The 15,653-nt window shown below is 34.0% G+C and overlaps 1 protein-coding gene across 1 annotated transcript; it reads right to left on the bottom strand.

The window, feature by feature from the left end:
- Nucleotides 1–217: 217 nt before the first annotated feature.
- LOC111369944 (non-lysosomal glucosylceramidase) lies at nucleotides 218–12,795 on the bottom strand. Its single transcript, XM_022991675.1, has 18 exons — nucleotides 12,082–12,795; nucleotides 11,382–11,492; nucleotides 11,241–11,297; nucleotides 11,009–11,085; nucleotides 10,829–10,928; nucleotides 9,643–9,716; nucleotides 7,475–7,575; nucleotides 7,291–7,394; nucleotides 6,757–6,810; nucleotides 6,606–6,661; nucleotides 6,469–6,507; nucleotides 4,656–4,797; nucleotides 4,307–4,491; nucleotides 3,665–3,732; nucleotides 3,427–3,499; nucleotides 2,773–2,834; nucleotides 906–2,103; nucleotides 218–718 (listed from the first exon to the last, which is right to left on the bottom strand). Exons 1-18 carry the CDS (start codon nucleotides 12,160–12,162, stop codon nucleotides 454–456), a joined length of 2,847 nt encoding a protein of 948 aa, XP_022847443.1. The 5' UTR covers nucleotides 12,163–12,795; the 3' UTR covers nucleotides 218–453.
- Between the last annotated feature and the right edge of the window lie 2,858 nt (nucleotides 12,796–15,653).

The raw sequence follows: 15,653 nt of genomic DNA, 5'->3' as shown, positions 1-15,653 counted from the left end.
ATTGCCCATCTTTGGTAAAAATTACAATTCAGATTTTAATTTAACTTAAAATCAACGACTCATTTTAATCATATTTTATGAGATTTACAACTTTTCAACCACACATTTCATCAACTTTTATCAAAATTTATTAAAAATCTGATTTTAATCCCAACGAAACAAGGGCATTATAAAATTTGAGTGAAACTAGAAAAAACTAAAAGTTCAAGTAGAAGAATGAATGAACTAAAGGTATAAAGACTTGAACTCGTAATTCACTTTACAAAACGAAGAATGAATGAATTAAACCCCCAATGATACCGTGTTTCAACCCAAATCTAAATAAAACTGCGAGTTACACCTAAATGTGGTTTATTGCCACTTTATAAAAGAAACTTGAAACATCCCCAAAACCTACATCTAGTCTATGGGATGACAATTCAAGAAAGCGAACTTTATGTATGACCTTATAAATCAGCACGAACAATGAAATACCGAATTGCCAAAGCACTTTGCTTTGCTCTTGATCTTTTTAACGCCTGTTCCATTATGAGAAGAACAGTTTGCAGTGTGCGGGGACTCAATGATCCTGTCCATTACATTAACCTTAGGGGCCTCGAGTATGGTCTTAGATGACGATAATGCAAATTGCATTCCCCATATTGAAAGTGGCCTCATATATATGAGAGATCGGAAGTGACCACCTATGGTCCATGCTTCCGGAGTTTGAAATGAGTATCTGCATTAATAAGCAAAAATGTGTTTAGTTGGATGAGTTTAAGTTATAATTTAAGCATCAGGTCCCAGAGAATGTGCAAATATATTGTAGGTCCTATTATATATGTGGATAAAAAGCATGTCTGATCAGAAGTGAGTATAATTTAAGCTTTGCCAAACATTTGCAACACGAAGTGAAATCAACTTACCCGAATCCCTCTTCTGACCAGCCTGCGATAAATATACCTTCTGCTGTAGTAAAAGCCTGCTCCTCCATCCCTGCAAGAATCATGGTTGCAGCGACTCCATAGGTTACTCCACTCCATATTTCCCGGGACTGCATGCAGGTCTCATCCACCTTTCCATTTGGATGCATTCCGTTTACAGCACCCATCCTGCCTCCTCGGACTTTCATAACATTAAAGTCGAAGATTTTCTGAAGCGAACTTTGAATCTTGAAACTGTTGAAAAGATCGGGCAAGCCTGAAGATGCAGTATACCACTGTCCAGCCAGTTGATCTGCTTGGATTGATTTACTGTTGCTACTTGACCCACTATCATAGTTAAAGTAGGAGCCGTTCCAAAGTTTATCTTCATATACAGTTTTGGCCTTAATGAATTTACCTTTGCATTTTTCTGCAAATGGAGTGTCGCCAAGTTGAATGGCCATTGCGGCAGCAGCTTGAAGCGCAGCAAGCCATAACGAACCACAGTAAGCACTTATTCCATGAACAGTCCAAGCATCGTACGTTTGATCTGGGAACCCATCATTCTCAATTAGACAATCATTGTCCCGATCAAATTGTTCCATGTACTCCATTGCAGCACGGACAGCAGGCCACACTTCTGTTCCGAAAGAGAAATCACCTGTTGCAGCAAAGTCTCTATACACTTGGAGCACAAACTTCGGGTTCAAATCCTTCCATCTACTAGTGTCATGTATATTATATGCATTCATTTCGTGCCATGGATCGTGTGTTCCAAGATCATGAGGCACGGCTCCCCTCACCTTGCGGATTCCCCAGTTCCCCTCCGCTAAAAACTTCACTTTTCTATCATCCTCACATAAGACAGCTTTTGCGAATTCCCGTTGAATACTGAGTTCGATTTTGGGAAATAGCTCAAGAAGAGCAAAAGATGCATAGAAGTGCACGTCATATGTACACCACATAATATATTCCACACCTTCCAAATACAGAAACCTACCTACATCATCAGTATCGTTCACAGGGTCCATCGCCTTGTTATAGGAAGTAAAACAACCTTTTGGTTCACCATTCTCAGTAGTACTCAAATTCTCTTTATTCGGATATCTATCAGAAGTAGTTTCATCACAATCTCTGGAACCAACATCAACAAACCTACTAGAACCACTATCCGTAGCCTTCTGAGCAAGTGCATCAAAGTCTGTATTGAACGATAAAAGCAGCCATGATGATATTGTTAAAAAAATCAACACATATTTTTTGAACCACCTCATCAAAAGCATAAGCTATAAGAGATGGGACAAATTTAGGCCCAATTTGATTCCTATTTTTCTCAAAATTCATTTTTCTCTCTTCTTTTCAACCACACATTCTTCATTAAAATAATATTACACGTAAAATTTCATTTTTCCTTAAAAATGGGTGTCAAACACCCTTTTATTCATTTATGTCTCTTATTCAGCAATGTCACGAGCCAGAAAAACAAAAAATATATATATGGAAAATGAAAAGTAATAGAGTGCCATAGCTACCCATAGTTTCAACTTGAATTGTTCATAATATGAATTCATTAAAGATCCATTTAAGAGATAATTTCACTCAATATGAGTATTATGAGCTTTATGGATCAATCAAATGTACTACTTGTACCACAAGCACCATGCCCAAGTGTAACATGTGTCCTGTGCAAAGACATGGTGCACATTGTACATGAGTGGTGTACATGGTAAAGTGCATCTCCAGACACTTTTTTTCAATGGCGTACAGGCTAACTAATATTCAAAAAGACGATCAGTTCAACTAACTTAAATTCAATAAAGATGCACTGAACATGACAATAGAAAATAAGCAGTAAAGGATAGATTAGTACCGATCCAAACTGTTCCTCCAGCAACCAGAAAATAGAGCTCATTGAACAGAGTAAATTTGTACCTGCAAAGCATCAAACGGATTGTTGAGTCCACCAGAAACATATAGGAAATGGAAACTCCAACTAAACAAGCATTGACAGTGACTTGAGAAATAAAAGGTCTTGAGCATGGCCAAATCTTAATTTATGAAGTGTATAAGAAAATTGAAATGACTTTCCAGAGGAGAAGCAAGAAGCTAAACCCTACATGAACATGTAAATGAATGTTAATTTGCTAAAATTCCTGCTATTTGTTATTCTTCCACCAAGGCGCTTGGTATAAAACTTGAGCAGATGAAAGATATCTCGCACTAGGAAAAAGAGAGGGCGGTAGGTCTTGCCATCATTCATATACATGTCACTCTGTATGCACGGCCCACACGCCTTTTACTTTATAAATCTGAAATTTTCTTCCATTTATCCCACTTGACTATGAACCTTGGGTCACAACAAATTGTAGAACATTTGAGGCTCAAGGGGCATCTTGAGTCTCATCTCAAGAAACCAATACTGTCGAGCAGTGGCAAAAGCACTTCTTTACTTGACAAGTAAAACAAATGTCACGAAATGACTAGTGCTCTGGAATGAAAACAGTTCTGTTCAACTATGGCTTACCATTCTGGTAGTTTGTCATCTCTGAGGATAGGATTCTGCCATTTCTCGATCTCTTCTTCCCAAAGCTTATAATCTGGTAAAGATTTGAAAACGGTAAAGGGTAAATAAGCAGCAGGTCATACAACGTGACTTTCTACGAGTGGTGAAACTTAATTTAAGACTTGAAGGATTCAATCCAAGAAATGGTGACAATGAATGCCACAACGGAAATCAAGCAGCTTGAATAAATCATACTCACTTGTCAGTGCGTCGTGCACCAAGTCTTCAGCAGCCCTTTCCGAAGTGCCATAGTATTTAGTGTATCTCCTGGAACCCATGGGAAAAACAGAGGGAAAAAGAATTCAGAAAAAATTGCATCCAACTATCTGAATTATATTCCTTACTCTGATCCACCAAACATGAATTAAACAAAATAAATGAAATATGGAGGTAGAAAGGAAGAAGAAGAACAACCAGAAGAAAAATGCCAGTGTTCACAACCATAGTGAATATCAATCTATACAAGCTCACCAGTGGATATCGATAACAGGGAAAAGATATTATATTTGTGGAATGATCTAAAACAATTAACGCATTCGCAAGATCACAAAGTCCATGAAAAATGAGAAGAATTACACAGTAGTGTCTAGTTTAAAAAATGAGATGAATTCCATCATATCATCTACTCTACTATTTGAACTTTTTCCTTTCACTAACAAATGATTGCAATATTAAAGAGCTAGAAAAAAAAACATATAGACATGTTATCTAATAAGATCAAACAGTAGATAGCTTAACTCTACTGCTACATAATCATGTTCAGGGCAAAATTCTAGATCACAAATAGATGACAGGCCATCCAGATGTTAAAACTGAAAACTTTTTAAGTTAGTGAAATTACCTATTATAGGATTTCCCTTTACAAAATTTAACTTTGGGAGAGGACCATGCAACAGCAAATGCAACAGTGCACTTTCCATGAGGTTCAACCCATGTAGAAGCAGAAACTGCAGCACAATGTGTGTCTCCAGGTGACGATGACATGGTTGGCCCCTTACTGAAGTTCTCCCGGTCAAAATACCCATCCTTAAAAAACAGACAAGTCAGTCAACAATAACAAAACTATGTACAGCCAAAAACTGACAAACCAGAACTCCTATAGAAATTTTAACAAGCCACCTCAATTTAAAATTTTAACAGCTCGCTGTGAAAGCAAAATCTGACAAGTCAACATGCTTTGGAATCATTACCTCTGTCATTTTACCCCACATATCTTTCGCCGTTACGCAGCTTTCTTCGGTCAATCCGAAACAAGGCAAAACCGATACGCTCACATTTTGAGTTTCACATGCAGCTATGGCATAAGTAACAGGAGGGTTATCTTTTGCCGTCCTGCAATTATTATTACAAAAAATGGAAGACAATAGTTTTTGTTATTAACTAACCACATTGAAAAGAATGATGGGCGCCAATGTAAATTTTTGTATTTCTGTAATGAAGTGAAGGTTTTATCTTCTCATTCTTTGCTTGATTTATTCACTTTCCACAAAAATTATGAGATGAACAACTGACTTGCAAAATGGTGCAACATTTTTGTAGACAAGAAACAAAAGAAGGATTTAAAAGTTAAAACCAGTAAAATGCAACACTATACAAAATGACGTCAACCTCCATACCTTTAATATTCAATGCAGTTATAAATCCACTTTAATGGCTAATCGTTATAATAATGTAGCTACTCTAATGTTTTAGGCAGTCAGACCTCATAAAGGTAATAACACAAATCCTTAGCATTTTACGGTTGGTTTATAGAATCTAGCTGACCACACTTGTGAAACATCAATGCTTTTCTCATGACCAAAAACTGAAAATCATAGTCATCATACTCGATTTCAGAAGGTTATAAAATCAAGAATGTTTCATCCCTTCTTGGATGAGTAACTGGTATCTTGGTAAAAGACTACTAGTCTACCACACCAGTGAAACATAAATGTTTTTCTCATGACTGAAAACTGAAAATCATAGTCACCCTACATTTCAGAAGGCTATAAAATCCAAAACATTCCATTCCTTCTTGAATGAGCAACTGGTATTTTGTTAATGCACATTAAAAAGACTACTCTTCAACCACATGACAACAAACTAACCATCAGATTTTCCCAGTTAGTTTAGGAGATAGGCAGTCTTTGTCTTCTTCGGTAAACAGGAAATTTGCAAGATAGAGCCAGATATAAATACTTCTATTAAATAACATCAGGTTAGTATAGTTATGACTAAGGCTAATAAGATCCTTCACAGTTTGTTCCTTTCCCTTCCCAGTGTACGTGTGGAGTGTGGGTAGTTAGTTAAATCCAAGGATATTTGTCAGGTTTTATTTGCGTGTTTGATAATTTTCCCTAAGATCAAAAAGGATTTTAAAAATGTAAAATTAAGGAACCAGAAAATGACTATAGAGCTCATCATTATCATCAACATCTTCAGAGACAAAAACTGTCAAAGAATGATTTCAGTCATTTCCCAGATAATTATTATAAATACCTGTAAGAAAAAAGGTGTCAAAATACAAAATTAACTCTTCTAACTAAAAATAATTGCAGCGAAGTTGAACAATTTTTAGGTGAATAGGTTTTCTTTGTCACATAAAAAAAATAAAATAGAAGATCCCTCATGTTTACTCGATCAATATGACAAAGAACCGGATTGACAAATTTATCTTTTTGTTGTTGCAGAAACCTATTTTTGGCATGAACTGTATTTTATAAAGGGAGCATATTCTTCATTTTTTCTCCTGGTTAATTATATTCCATAGTTATAAAAGTAAATGCTGGAGTTAAACGAGCATGTTCATTACTAAAATTACCCTTATTTCCTTGGTAAACCTACAACTCGTCGTTATCCAGGATCATATTATAAACTTACTTTCAGACACATTTTAAATTTTCATTTTCATTATGAGAACTGAGTCGACAATCAACATTACTTTTTCCTATTTAAACACTTGGACAATCAAAGAAATATCTGCAAACCAACCGTCATATATAGCTATAAAGTTTGATGACTTGCTTGTGATGTAGCAGTACGCCTGAAACTCCATCTTCTCCTCTACAAAAAGAAGTTGGAAAGCAAGAAGAAACAAAGTATCATAATTAGAACAAAATCACACAACACCAATAAAACATCAATGCACAGAAGCTACTCACATAAATGGCTCGTTCACATGATCTCCTGACAGGTGCGAGATACCTCCAATTGAATTCTGAATATAAAACAAACGGCTATAATTGAATATACAAGCACTTGGCCAAATTCTCTAATTGCCAAGATTACCATAGTTATTAGCAGAAAACTCACCGCCCACGTAAAAAGAAGGCTGACCTTTGCCCTTTCCTTGCCAGTATTTACCAACTAGAACATAAAACATGCCATATAAGTAAAGAATCAATATCCCTCTCACAATTCAGGAACTAACTTAATGGATGGTCTTCTAAAGATAAATCATAAAATAGATGAATATTCCCCTCTAAGGGACCAGATCTTCGGTCATAGGATGGACGTCTTCCAAATAAGTAGCATATAAAATTCTGGTCCCTTATAAAAATTGAAGTCTAGGTCCACCAAAAAAAGGGGTGATAACGGCAGCTACTATAAGAATGCCTATCAGCTAGCTGTTCATTAACAAATATACGATTCAAGTAATTAATGCAAGCACTTTAGCTTCCAAATTACAGCAAATATAAAGGAGTTCAAAGTCACTCAGAAAGACCTCTATCATATCAGAATAGGTACGTGAGAATGAGATGATTTAAAAACATAAATATTAAACATGTTTCAAAAATATGTAGCACAATAATATGAAGTCAACATTAGAAGTGAAAAATTGCATACAGTGTAAACAAAAACAGCTGTGGGGAGACTACTCTCTTTATAATTGTGTGGTATAAATGGTGATATCTGCCGACAGGACACCTTCAATTCTGGGTCTGGTTCCCCTGGAGGTATCATGATCTTGTCAGAAGATATAGTATGATTAGAAAACAAATTTATCCTTCAAAACAACTGATTGCAATACCATCGTATATTGTCCACGCCCTAGGAAAAAGAGCATGATATGTAGAATGCTGCCCAGTCAAATTCCAACCCCATGATGATATACCATGATCGCCAGATTTTCTGTCAGACAATTTACATGTCAAATCTGTATTCACACACAGATCATAACATTCATTTTATCTTGAAGCTTGAAACTTCAGAAACATCAGCAAAGTTGAGCTCAAGACTTTACTATAACATCAGTAAGTACATACAGTCATAACATGAATAAGGGTCATTACAATTCAATTAGTGCATTTTACCAACCCCCCTGTGCCCCTGGTCCAGTTTATTGCTACCATCCATTCAACACCTTGTCAAAACCGTCATCCCATCATATATAGGAATACGCAACCACACCTGCACCCACCTCCACCTCACCCCCACCTCAATGATATTCCCAATTGAGAGATGAAGCAACAGTAGGAGAAATGATCAGAACAATATAAGCTCAATTTTTCGACCTCATACTACCTCTATCTTTAATTAGATGGCTAGCTTGCCTTACCTTCTATATTTCAATATAAATATAAAAGAAAAGGGAAAGGTTAAAGAACCCTCCCCACCCCTCAGCCCTCACCCAAAAAAGAAAAAGGAGAAGAAAGAATAATATAAAGATACACATGAAAAATAAAAAATGAAAAAATGAATGAAACAAACAAAAGGAAGACCCTTGGAGGTTCCATTAAAGCTCATTCACGATGGAACAAGCCAATTTTTTACTCATTTTTATACCCGTCAACTTTCTGTGCTGTGCTACTTCAGTTAAAACTACCCAATACTGAATAAATTATTCCCAGCTTGCACTCGGCTAGATTAGACAAGCCAAGTAGCAATTTTAAGCCTTGACAGGATATCAAGCTTAATTTGAACAGCCTAAACCTTGAGCTCAATGCTCATCTACACCCATAGCTGTAATGTTTAACTGCGAAAAATCAAAAGGTATCCCAATCTTTCGAAATAAACCCATAAAATATTAATATATTTTCATTCCTACAGCCAAAAAAGAACTTCTTGCCTACACGCATCCCAATCTTTAAAAATAAACCCATTAACATATTAACATATTTTTATTCATATAGCCTTATTAAAACACAATTAACATCCTACCTTGATAATGTTCAAATAAATATCAAGGGCAAACAATCAAGTGTTACAGCAAAAGACTTTTTTCCCGTAAAATTCATCTTAAAAATGCCATTAAATGCAAAAATCACCCTTGGAGGTTCCATTAAAGCTCATTCACGATGGAACAAGCCAATTTTTTACTCATTTTTATACCCGTCAACTTTCTGTGCTGTGCTACTTCAGTTAAAACTACCCAATACTGAATAAATTATTCCCAGCTTGCACTCGGCTAGATTAGACAAGCCAAGTAGCAATTTTAAGCCTTGACAGGATATCAAGCTTAATTTGAACAGCCTAAACCTTGAGCTCAATGCTCATCTACACCCATAGCTGTAAAGTTTAACTGCGAAAAATCAAAAGGTATCCCAATCTTTCGAAATAAACCCATAAAATATTAATATATTTTTATTCCTATAGCCAAAAAAGAACTTCTTGCCTACACGTATCCCAATCTTTAAAAATAAACCCATTAACATATTAACATATTTTTATTCATATAGCCTTATTAAAACACAATTAACATCCTACCTTGATAATGTTCAAATAAATATCAAGGGCAAACAATCAAGTGTTACAGCAAAAGACTTTTTTCCCGTAAAATTCATCTTAAAAATGCCATTAAATGCAAAAATCAAAATGAACAGAATGTCTAACACGTTTTTGAATGGACCGAAAAAAGGTCTATGTCGAAAGCCCAAAATCATGATGACAAGTAACATCATTAACAGCAAAAACAGTAATTCAATAGGTCCTTGTCATTTGGTATAAACATATAAGAACCATAATCTTTGCACGGTTTTAAAAAGCAACTTGACAGTAGAACGGAGAAAATAAGTACCAAAACCTACTAGCAGATATTGATGAATACAAACATACAAATAAGTTACAGTCATAGAATGCTTCTTTTTTTCTTTTTTTTTTTTGTCTCAGATCCAAATGCCATACAACTGTAAAAATTGGTTTAAAAACAAATCAGATGTAGAAAATTTCTGTTTAAAATTCAATTGTTATTCTCCTTACCCTAACCCTTCATGCCGGCCAGAAGCCAGAACTGATGCATATTTTTTGTTCCCTCCATCTCGAGATATGAAAATCTGCAGTATCAAATGAACGATCAGATAATCACAAGCCATCATTGGCTATCCTGGAAAAATTTTAGAAGAAACTTATTCTTCAAGACATGTTTCTTATTTACTCTAAGTTCAAAATCAGTGGGTCATGTAGTCTATAAAGTTATCAATGACAGTTGACTTAGACAAATATATGGTTGTGCTGTGTTCATAATAACCCTCCGAACATTTCTTTTTAACTAGGTCAGTTTTCTTTATTAGCATTCAGCCAAACAAGAAAAAAAATAATAAATAAATAAAAAAAAAATGCAGAAAGATTAATGAGGAATATATAATAAATATATTGATCATAATGTGTTTCAAGGATTCGTAAAGTACATCTGCAAAGGCAAAACCATGGCAAAAAATTATTACAACAAGGAAAATATCAAACACTAAACAACAAATATGAAGAACATCATTCGGAGTTTGGTATCAACTGAGCATGCAGCTTGATCTACTTTAGATGTCAAGGCACAGTCCCAAATAAAATCTACCAGACGGTAGACCAATCTCTGTCAATAAATATATTCTCCCATAAACAAATGCAGGTAGAATCCCTTGACATAAAGTTGCAACAATGATGCTCCAGAATTACTACACAATTTCCATTTTCTTTGATACCTTAATTTTCAGCAAGTGCAATTTGATTTTCGTAAAATTGCATCAGAAATTTATGTGGTCCAAATCACTAAACCAGAAAAGGGAACAGGACAACACTTACACACGGCTCAAAAAATGGTTGGACATTTGAAATGATATAAATACTTCCTCACACAGCTAACTTTTGCTTCAGACTGAAGTCATATTGAAATGCATTATACATGCCAAAGAAAGTTTCTAAATACAATGTGTTCAGCTACTCCTAGAAATGTCGATGCATGCTAGCTATTTTACATGGAAAAAAAATGAACTGGTAGAAATAGAAAATGTCCTATAGTACAGAGAAGTTTCTGATGAACATTTTAAATGCAAAGCGCTATGTTATGGACTGTTGCCCATTCAATACTACACAAAATATCAGCAAATAGGTAGCACAAACATCAAGCTCAACAGGAAATTGCTGTTAAATTATAAGTTCAAGAGAAGGGCTTTACTGAAAATTGATTGGCCATGACAGGAGAAGTCTCACATATTCCAGGAAGAATTTGAAAACTCCTGAATTCCCCTCTAAAACCTCGGGAAATACTTCCACTTCTGTCATATTAAAAAGAGGGGCCCTCCATTAGGTGGACAAGAATATCAGATAAATAAAGAATAGTTATAATACTACTTACCCCATCCCTCCAAGTGGAACTCCTTGTGATGCCGAAGGCTTACAACTTTCTCGAGTAAAAGGATCGATTGGTGCTTTCTATGACAGTAGATGAAAATTAAGTTTAACAGTAAGTCTGCTTAAAGAACAAGCTTGCTTCTTACAGACTTTTGAACATTATAAAGGAATAATAAGTACCCTTGCCATGAAGAAAAATGTTCAATAAACAAATGCTAAGAGGATAAGAGAGTTACCCTTCCATGGGATGCCTCTTCCCGTATATAATGCCACAAACGTAACCCAAGTCGAAACTAAAATCAACAATAAGCACAGTAAAAGATTGATTGAGAACTGAGAATAGAGATAGGTAAGTATCATAAGAGTGTGTTTATTACCATTTTTATTGCTTCTGTAAATGTAACACTGAATTCTTTAAGAATACTAGCATGGCTATTTAAATTCCTTCTCCATGCTTGTTCCGGAGGAGCAGCACTATCAAAATCAAGCTGCAGCAAAAAATCTGACGGTCAAGTGGCTTTTGGGAGTAAAGAAATAATCAGGGCAAATTGGCAGACTTGCATAGAGAATGGAGCTAAAAACATTAAATGTTGGTCATGTAGATCCCAACCCTCCTACATTTTTTATAAAAATGAAATCCAGTGAAAATGATGAATTGAGAAATAGAAAGTGACAAGAGTGAATTAATAAAGACGAAGAATCTGTAAACTCCCCATCCACCAAAACAAAGTTATCCATTGTCACATAGGCTGTTTATTCAACAAAAATTAAAAATGCACGTTTCATTTTTCATTTTTTCTTTCATTATTTGGCCTCCATTTAAAGATAAAGCCTAAATTAAGACAGCAAATGGTAGAAAAATGACCAAATCATCAGATATCCAATTCAGATTATTATCCAATTGCACCACCTATACCAATTCAAAAGCAAATCAAAGCCTAAATGAATTGCATAAAGATAATTCTGGAAACAGATTTACAGGATACAAGTGCCATTATACTTTGTAGAATCAAACTTCAACGAAAATATTACGAATTCTACCAATAATATATTCAAAAAAATCAGGAAAAAGCTCACCAAATGCAAAGTGTTTCGGTTGATATACTCCTCCGGTGGCCACGAATTCTTTCTACTGTGAAACAAATTCCCAGTCACCATTTCGACCGTCGTTATATATCTGTGTATATATGTACAATCACCCTTCAAAAGCTCAATATCGGATTTTTATCAAATGCCTCAAAACCAGTAAGACCCCCTGTATTAATATCAACCACCCCAATACCCAAAAACTCAGCTTTTAATCCTTCCGAAATCCAATCTTTCAAGCCAACCAACTTTCTTAATTCCTCCAAAAGTTAACATAAACCCAACAAAAAACTTCAAGTCTATGTAACCCCTCGAAAAGAGTTGAAGTGGAAGCGAGAAGATAAAACTCTTATAGTAAAAGCAAAATTAAGCTGGTCTTATGGGATCGAAAATCTTCGGATTGGGATTTGATTAACAGAAGTTAAAATATGGGTTTTACCGAACTCCAAGAGATATTTTTACTGTGGGCTTTGATTGAATTGAATTTCCTCCTTTCTTCCCTATTGGATTTCTCTTGAAAGCACACCTGGAAATATGAACTTTTGTGCAGTTGCCAGGTGGTACACAAACGTACGACTATTCTCTACCGTAAAAAATTCTCCATATAGTATGTATGCGTATGTCAGTAATTTGTGAAATTCGCCGATATTGAAATTGAAGTTTTGAAGAATTTTTTTTTCTTCTAGAATCTAGAGAGAGGAATGAAAATGCAGCATCAAGTTGTTGAATATGGACTTTGTGTAGTTGCATGATTCCATCATTGGTCTGTTTTCTATTTTTATTTTTAATTCAACGCTGTGATATGTGAAAATCTTTGTGCTATTCTTGCAACTATTTGCTGGCTCAGCTTATTTTCTATTATAGATTATTTTTAAATTAATTCACTCATTGTCATGTGTGACTAAACGCTTTCCAAATATTTTTAATTAAGATTGAGCTTTTCTGTCATAATTAATTAATAATAGAGGAATTATTGGTGAATTGTGATTTTTTTTTTGCCAAAATTAGCCTAAAGATAAATGGAATATTCAAATTTAACCAGCACGAAGCAATAAGATCTTTCCATAAAAAATACTACATACTAACAAATCAATATATTTAAGCTTGTTGACGACATAATTAAGTCCTTAGACATTCACATAAAATTGCATCGAACTATCACATTCGAAGTACCACATTCCAAAATAATTTTGTCAAGTTTCTTATTTATTTTATTATTATTATTATTATTATTATTATTTTTAAAGTTGCTCCTAACCTAATGATGCAAAGGGCTCAAACCGCTCGCGAGCTCAGTTTGCCTGGGCTCCATCTTATGCCCTCCGGATTCGTATACAGACAAGCTAAGACTTAAAATATTTTACAAGTCGAAATTGTCGACCACTGAGGCCACTAACGATCACAAATTTGAATATTATGATCGTTCATTAGCCAAGGGTCCTATTTTGGCTCCTTTTTAAAAATTTTATTCCTATAAATATTTCCCCAAACTTCCTTTTTCTTTTTCTTTTTTTCTTTTTTTAATCTCATGTCACAATTCTCATACCTTAATCTCTAAAATGAGGCTCGATATCTGGTCAATGACATGTAAGATTTGATTCTTATTATTTGAGATAGGCATTGATCTCAACTCTCTTAATTTGTGTTAATGATTTTCTAAATTTTTTTTTTTTAACTTTTTACCAAAACAATTAATTTCCTATGTTCAACATTTTTAAAATCGTTCTTTGTCTATGACATGATTTTGAGTCTTTGACCACAAAATTTCACTTCACGACTCTATCCAAACAAATACCACAATTTGTCATGTAGGGACATCAAAAATTGGGGCCGACTTTTTGTTCATTAAAGAAAAATATAAATAAATAAAAAATCCCCCACTCATTATCCCATAAGCGGTGTGTTTGTCATTGGGGCCTATTGAAGTCAATAATGATTGGAGTGAAATGATTTTTCAATTTCTTGGCCAGCCATTTTGGACTGAGCTGACACTCACCGACTTTATAAAAGAGAAAAGTTGAAAAGAACAGTGATTTTGAAATCATCCCTTTGGCTGTGTGCTTAAAAGTTGATACTTAAAAATGAAATTCATACTTGTGATATTTGAGGGGAGAATTATATCAAATCGAGATTTATTATTTGATAAGTAAAAATCGTATTTTTAATGTATACATTTAAAAATATGAGTATAATATAATGTTTTCTTTTTTTTTTTTTAATGCTAGAAAAGCTCATGCCTACAGTGGCAGAACCACGTTGAGACCAGTGCGCTCATATTTCAGGCCCAAACAATTTTTTCCTTTTTTTTTTTAAATCAACAAAGGAGGTGGAATAAAAAGCATGTTTTAATTTAGATGGGTTTTATTTTTAGGCCCAAATCCATAATTTTATTTTATAGTTTTATCATCATTAAATTCATGATCAAAACATAATATTCGACATGGGTTAAATCAGGGGCGGACCCAGACATTTAATATTGTGGGGTCAAAATTTTAAAAATAATTTTTTAATAAACAACATAATATCAATGAAAGTAAGTTTATATGTATTTTGACAATTTGAAAACATCGCATAATTACGTCATTATTAATATTGTTAAATAAATTTTGCTCCTTATAAAGTTTTGTTTATCATTTCATTAGCAAATGCTGAACTAACATTGAGTAAATTAAATAGAATATAGAAATTAAATGAATTGAAATAAAATTCAAGTTTAGTTCAGGAAGTAAATAAAAATCAAATTAGAACCAAATATAATTCGGAAGTAATTCAAATTGTATTTAATCCGTAACAATTCTAAAAAATTTAGGTCATATTTCATGTAAAACTTTCGAATGAAACGATATAAATTATATTGAAAAATTTATCGTGCAAAAATAATAATTAATTGAATTTTTTAAAAGAAAAAACGAATTAGATTTCTTTTTTGAAGTATACGTTTGATACATATTTAACTATTTCTGATATCCTTTTGGACCATTCGATATGAAAACGATGTAGTTTTCGAAACAAACTTTACATGACATAGACGATTTGTGGATTCAGATAGCACATGATCGCAAACGAATTTTTAAAGTTAAGGTATTATCGAAATTTTCAAAATACTAATTTCAAACGTCCTACTTTAACATGTCATAACTTTTGCTATAGTTGACCACTTCGCATGCCATTAATAAGTGAAAAATTAGGTCATGAGCACTTCGAAATGATATTAAGAATGCAATATTTTGACTTCACTTGACACCTCGACAAGTGCATCAAAGTAGATTTAATAAATAAATAAAAAAAACAATAACAGGGGCAAAATTTTGTGGGGTTATTTGACTCCACATGACTCCATGTGGGTCCGTCCCTGGATTAAATTATGCCCGTACTGAAAATATTTCCTGATTCCGTCCCTTCATGCCTATATGAATGATCAAGATAAAATGGTCAATCTATTAAGACAAGATAGTTAGAATTCGACTCTTCAATAACTCATGCTAAAAAATTTAGACAATAAAATAATACCTAAGTAGGAACATATTACTGTTATATAACGGCATATTATTATAAATTAAATA

This window comes from Olea europaea, chromosome 20 (assembly GCF_002742605.1).
Source record: "Olea europaea var. sylvestris chromosome 20, O_europaea_v1, whole genome shotgun sequence".
Taxonomy (NCBI): Eukaryota; Viridiplantae; Streptophyta; class Magnoliopsida; order Lamiales; family Oleaceae; genus Olea; species Olea europaea.
Note: the sequence above shows the minus strand (reverse complement) of the source record. Positions and strands in the feature narration are given on the sequence as shown.